The 6,984-nt window shown below is 42.8% G+C and overlaps 1 protein-coding gene across 1 annotated transcript; it reads right to left on the bottom strand.

Annotated features, from left to right (window-relative positions):
* Positions 1-4,156: 4,156 nt before the first annotated feature.
* Positions 4,157-6,250, bottom strand: OTP70 (Tetratricopeptide repeat (TPR)-like superfamily protein). The gene has a single exon (XM_077386869.1). The coding sequence runs from the start codon at positions 5,823-5,825 to the stop codon at positions 4,272-4,274; it is 1,554 nt and encodes a 517-aa protein (XP_077242984.1). The 5' UTR covers positions 5,826-6,250; the 3' UTR covers positions 4,157-4,271.
* Between the last annotated feature and the right edge of the window lie 734 nt (positions 6,251-6,984).

Here is a 6,984-nt window from a genome sequence, read left to right on the forward strand (position 1 = left end):
TTTTTAAGAAGCTACTGTCGGATCAAATATCAAGGGCGGTACCTCTTGCACTGGACTTCACGCTCAGGCACCACATAAAATCTCTAGAACTCTGTCTACCTTGCCGTGGATGCACAAGCAATAGAACTGACTTGCAAAAACATGCGTGAGCAAGCCAGTGACCCGTGACGGGTTCTATTATATGTACAAAAGTGTGTAAATGTGCCAATAGATAGTGTCTACACCTTTTTTTAAAGTTAAAATTAGTCATGGGAAACTAAGTTACTGGATGATGACCTGGTTAGACAAGGTCAAGAGAGTAATGTTTACACATTTGGCATTGCATTGCACTAGAAAGATGTCCGGCCTTTCCATCTATGTGAAGGCAATAGAGCCCAACGAAGAAGTCACATTCCCCTATTCTTCTTAATCGCCCGAAATCCGATCTTCAAGGGACAGAAGTTTCAATTGTCAACCCTCAAATTGAATTTCAAATTATCTTCTAGAGGACTGGCACTCTTGCGCATTCACAACACACATTCACGCCCACAAGCACATTCCACAGACAAGTCGTGCTAACCGATCGTGCCGGAAGTTTTCGTCCCAAGCTGAACAGATCAACATTTATAGATTTAGAGAGAGACTCCAATTGAACCTCTCCTCTTAAAAGATCTCTCTTCAACGTGTTTACGTTTTGTAACTATAGCGATAAACCTACCTAACATTTACCACGCACATTATATTTCTTAATTAACTCTAGCCCACAAAATCGCACCACTTGATCTTTGTCCAGGCCACCCCCCCCCCCCCCCCCCCCCCCCCCCTCCTCTCTCTCTCTCTCTATATATATATATATATATATATATATATATATATATATATGAGGAAAAGGATTGTACGCTCGAGCATACCAAGCTTATGGTACGCTCGAGTGCCCAATCACATGAGTCCCACATTTTTTGTGGTGATCCAAAGCATTCATTTGCAAGGTCCTATCATAGATAAGGTGTGTACCAAAAATTAGCTCCATTGAATCATCCTAGCCCCTCCAAAAGTGGAGGGCAAAAATGGGCAGATTTGTGGACAAACAGTGTCTGTCCATTTTGACCTCCACAAATGGATGGGTTAGGATGATCCTATGGAGCTGATTTTTGGTACACACCCCATCTATGTAAGGGCCTTTCAAATGAATGCTTTGGATCATCCTAATAAAGTGGGCCCACATGTGATTGGGCACTCGAGCGTACAATCCTTTTCCTCTATATATATATGAGAAAACTGTTGGTGCGCTTAAGTTGTTATAACGGCTCTCATTCGTTTAAATGTTTGGGTTCCACTTAAGCGCACCAATGGGAGGTATTATAACAAAAAATTGGTGCGCTTAAGCTCACCAACAGTTTTCTATATATATATATATATATATATATATATATATATATATGAGAAAAGGGTAGGTACTCCTTCGAGTAGATAACTTATCTACTCCCAAGCTTAAAATAACAGTTGGGGCTACATTGTTTGGGCGATCCAAAGCATTCATTTGATGGCCCTCCACATAGATAGGGTGTGCCCAAAAAATCATCCTAAACCTATGAACTGTGGAGGCAAAAAATGGACAGATTTGTTCAAGTTTATACACGTCCATTTTTGCCTTCACAAGTCATAGGGTTATAATGATCCTATCGAGCTGATTTTTTGGGCACACCCTATCTATGTGGGGGCCATCAAATGAATGCTTTGGATCACCCAAACAATGTGGCCCCAACTGTTATTTTAAGGTAGGGAGTAGATAAGTTATCTACTCCAGGGAGTACTCTCTCTCTCTCTCTCTCTCTCTCTCTCTCTCTCTCTCATGTTGGAGAGGAAAAGGATTGTGCGCTCGAGTGCTCCAAGCTTAGGTGCACTCAAGTGCCCCAAACTCATGTGTGGCCACTTTGTTAGGATGATCCAAAGCATTCATTTGAAAGGTCCTTACATAGATGGGGTATGTACCAAAAATTAGCTCCATAGGATCATCCTAACCCATCCATTTGTGGAGGTCAAAATGGACAGACTCTGTTTGTCCACAAATTTATCCATTTTTGCCCTCCACTTTTGGAGGGATTAGGATGATTCAATGGACCTGATTTTTGGTACACACCCTATCTATGATAGGGCCTTGCAAATGAATGGTTTGGATCACCACCAAAAATGTGAGACCCATGTGATTTGGCACTCGAGTGCACCTAACCTTAGGTGCGCTTGAGCGCACAATCTTTTTCCTCACACACACACACACACACACACACACACTTGTGAGTGTGGGGTGGGGTGGGGGGTAGACCTGGCAAAAGCGACCCGTGCCCGCTGGTCAACCCAACCCACCCGCAAATTTGCGGGCACGGGTCTGAGTTTTAGTGACCCGTCAAAACTGACCCGCGGGTGACTCAACCGGCAAAAACACGGGTCAGGTCAATCCGCGGGCACCCGCGGGTCATTTGGCCTTTTTAAGGGTGGTGATTTTATCATGCTAATCTAGTTAGATGGCTTTTTTCCTAATGCAAAGGATGGTGATTTTGTTATGCTAATCTATTTTTTAAGGGTTTGATGCCTGAATAGGTTATGGCTGGCACCATAGAATATAAATAGGTTGTGGCTGGCACCATAGGTTGATCCCAACCCTCCGATCTGAATGTTAGAGGGTTGATCACTTGATCCGAACCCTCTATAGATCGGAGGGTTAGGATCAACCTATTGAAATGATTTTTGGGGCACAACCTATTTAGGCTGTGGGCCATCTAAGGGACGGTTTGGATCATCCTACGGTGCCGGCCATACGACCCTCATCAAAATCCAGCGATAACATTTCCCAAAATAAACGACTGTTTGAATTTGCGGGTGGACCCGGCCGCGGGGTACCTAAATTCTAACCCGCAAAAATGTATTTCCTGACCTGACCTGCACCCGCAGGTTGACCCGGCCCGGCACACCCGTTTGCCAGGTCTAGTGGGGGGGATTAATAACACTTACATGCATTGGTCATTGGAGGCCGTGGCCACTAAACTACCTAAGCATGCATGTGCTAAAAAAATTTTTGCAAGCCATTGGGGGCCATGAACACCCCCCCCCCCCCCCCCCCGCCCAAAAAAAATAAAAAAATAAAAAAGAAAAAAAGAAAAGAGAAGAAAAAGAGTAAGAGATTTAGCCAAAGCAATTTCACCCTCTTTTCAGGGAGAATAGTGAATATGATTTAAAGCTTTTAATCTCATACACTTAAACCATTCCATACGTGACACTCTCTCCCACTTTACCAGCGAAAAGGGGAATTTATATCGCAACAACTATATCAAAAATTCACTCTTTACAGTCAATGGTGAGGCAAATTCTGATTGATACACGAAGGCATAGCGGCATGTACGTGAAATTAAGACTGTTGGATTTGTAGAAAGATCATGATGTGACCCACGTGATCTTGGTCTAAACCCAAAAAAGACTTCTCATTCAGAAGATAAATGGCTGCAAAAATCAACATTTTAGCTTTTCTTGGTAGAAGATAAATCGGGCTTAAAAGATCAAGGGCCTAGATCATCCAATGAAGGTGTCCTCCATAACATTTGGTCAGGCTTAAGATTGCCGTTTGGGTCAATAAATTTGATCACATAAATGAGGCAAAATTAGGGCCCAATAAGTGTATCAGGAGGAGGAAGCATACATTGACCTTCATTTTAGTATTTTTCAACTTAGATATGAACATATCAGGTGTGTTGTTGATACTGAAGAAGTAGTCACCAACGGATCCACCAACTCCTTGCTGAGTTTAGATGGCAGTGGTAATTCATTACAGGAAATCAGTTGGAGATAACAAATATGCCCCTTTTGTTACACCCACTGAGTTATTAAGGCTTGTTTCTTTCCAAGTAAAACAAAAAGGTTGAAATAGTACACCGGACTTGCTTAAAAGTCTCACCAGTTTCAGGGAGGTCTCAGACAGCCCTCTGTTAAAAAAAAATGAGCTACAAGGTCGCACCCATTGGACCATCTCACCAAAGTGTGATAAATGCAACATTAGTAGACAAGTTCCTTGGGACAATCCTAAAACAAGCGCTAGTTTTGGACACGACCATCAGTTCTCAAAATCCGAAACAAACAGGGTCTTAATGTTTTGTTTAGAAAAATGATTTTATAGTTGCAAAACCACTAAAAGAAAGATGCTCACCCTTAAAAAATGATTTTATAGTTGTTTCACCATTATTCTATGATAATTGATGGAACTTCTTATGATCTTCTTACATGTAATAGCAAATAGAGATATGTCAATCATAAGCCTCTAATCCCCTATCTGTCATTAACCTTCTCACCCTCTCCTCCTCCTCCATTCTTCCTGCATTCCTATAAATCTTCATTAAAAGCTCAAAGTTATGCCCATTATCAGGCTCCAACTCAAACAGTCTCTCCGCTGCAACCTCGCCCACCTCCACATTTCCATGAACCGAACAAGAATATAACAACGCTCCCCACACAGTTGGGCCAGCCTCAAACGCCATCCTCTTCGCTATAAATTCGTATGCTTCATCAACCAATCCAGCCCTTCCCAACAGGTTCACCATGCAAGCACAGTGCTCCATTCCAGGTTTCATTCCATAAATCCTTTCCATCTTCTCAAATAATCTCAACCCATCTTCCACTAAACTCGAATTAGCACACGCCGATAGTAAGGACACAAATGTTACACGATCTGGCAACACACCTAAAGCTTCCATCCTTTCAAAAATCACCACAGCCTCTCGGTCTTTAGAGTGAGCTTTTAGTATAGCATTCCAGGATACAATATCTCTTTCAAGCATTTCATCAAACACTTTACGTGAACGACCAAACTGGCCACGCTGAGAATACATACTAATCAAAGAGTTTGCCACTGATAAATTCTGATCAAGCCCCCGCCGGAGAGCCCAACCGTGGATCTCGGTTCCAAGTTCTAGTGATACAGACCCAGTCAGAATTGTGGAAATGGCAACCGAGTCTGGATCAAACCCAGCACGAATCATCTGGCCAAAGACGTCCAGAACCTCGGCTAAAAGCCCATGTCGAATGTAACCAGTTAACATCGAATTCCACGAAATTGAGTCCCGTTGAGGCATTTTATCAAACACATTCCGAGCCTTTATGATATCACCACATTTGGCATACATGTCCACGAGGGCATTGACGACAAACACGTCAGTAGCAAACCCAGACCGAACTACGTGTCGGTGGACGGCCTCGCCGATCTGAATCGACCCGAGTCCAGCACACGCTTTCAACACACGTGGGAAAGTGAACTGGTCGGGTTCGACTTCCTCTTCCTCCATTTGATAATAAAGCGCCATTGCATCTTCATAGAAACCCAATTCGGCGTAACCGGAGATAAGCGAATTCCACGCGAAAGCGCTTGTTTTTCGGTGAGGCATTTTGTCGAACAGTTGGTGGGCTTGTTCAATTAGGCCGAAAGAAGCATAGAGACGAAGGAGTTTTGAGGAGAGGTCGATGTTTTTTCTAAGGAGGTTTGGGGGGATGAGATGGTGGATTCGGATGGCGTGGTGGAGGGTTTGCATTTTGAAACATGTTTCGAGGAGGGATGAGAAGATTTGGGGTTCGATTTTTACGTTGCGGTCGATGGTTTTTTGGAGGTCTGTGAGGACTTGGTCGAGGGCTTGGTGTTTGGTTTGGATGTGGGGGGTTTGATTGAGAGAGAGAGGAGTTAAGGATGATGATAGTTTGGAGGAGGAGAGATGGTTGTAGCTTTTGTTTGGCTGCAATTGATGTCTGTTTTTCTTCTTCTTCTTGATAGAAGAAAATGAAATACAAGGAGAAGCTCGTAATGTCTCCATTCAAGCTCAAGCTAAGTTGCATGGGCTGGGAAATGATATATTCTACCCCATTTTTTTACTTGGGACAACCCCTGTAGTGATAAAGAGTAGTAAAAAATAAAGGGACGAATATATCTAGAATTCTAGACAGCTAAGTTGCATGGGCTGGGAAATGATATATTCTACCCCATTTTTTTACTTGGGACAACCCCTGTAGTGATAAAGAGTAGTAAAAAATAAAGGGACGAATATATCTAGAATTCTAGACCCGGCAAATTCGACCCGTGCCCGTGGGTCGACCCAACGCACCCGCAAATTTGTGGGTATGGGTTGGCATTTGAGTGACCCGTCGAAATTGACCCGCAGGTACCCGCATTTCATTTTTTCCTTTTTTTTTTTTTTGTTCGAGTAGAGATCGGCCACATTTCCTAACTCGCACCACAGGGCAGCTTTTAGATAAAAGAGGGGATCTCTCTCTTTTGAAGGATACTCCAGCATTTTGTGTTACTTTATTGAAAAGTAATCCATACGAACTGTGAGATCAAAGAGAGAGAAATGGACAATCTAGATTAAGAGGAAATGCAACCTAGTATAAAAGGGACAAGGGTTGATTTGTAATGGGAGACTCCAGACATTTTTTCTAAGTCTCATCTTCTTTTTTGTTGCTATAATTTCCTTCTTCACCGAAAAAAAAAAAAAAAAAAAAAACTCTTTGGCAAAAAATTGTGGGTTGACCCAACCACCCTCAATGGGTGCGGGTAGCCCAACCCAACCCGACCCGCCCGTTTGCCAGGTCTAAATATATCACATCCCATTTTCCTCCCTCTTACAGAAATTAAGGGTGCAACTTGGGCTGGGCCCAACCCTAACTAGGGACATGTTTAACCCAATTTCAGCTCGGTTTGGTTTGGCCTTGCTGGGTTAAGGTTGGGAGAAGCCAACCTCATTTATTAATTTTGGGTTGCGTTAGGGTTAAGGCCTTGGGCAATCTGATCCGACCCAAACCCGACATCATCCCTCTAATTTTATAGTGATTTTATTCAGACCCGAAACCTAACAGACCTGGGTCGGGTAAGTTACGCAAATTTTTCAGTGGAAAAATGTGCATAAAATTTGTTTTACATCATTTTATATCAAAAACGGATCTGAAAAAATGAGGGTAAATTTTGTTTTACTCCCA

Source organism: Tasmannia lanceolata, unplaced genomic scaffold, assembly GCF_043159265.1.
Source record: "Tasmannia lanceolata isolate RefF3 unplaced genomic scaffold, GAP_Taslan_0.1 ptg000008l, whole genome shotgun sequence".
Lineage (NCBI taxonomy): Eukaryota > Viridiplantae > Streptophyta > Magnoliopsida > Canellales > Winteraceae > Tasmannia > Tasmannia lanceolata.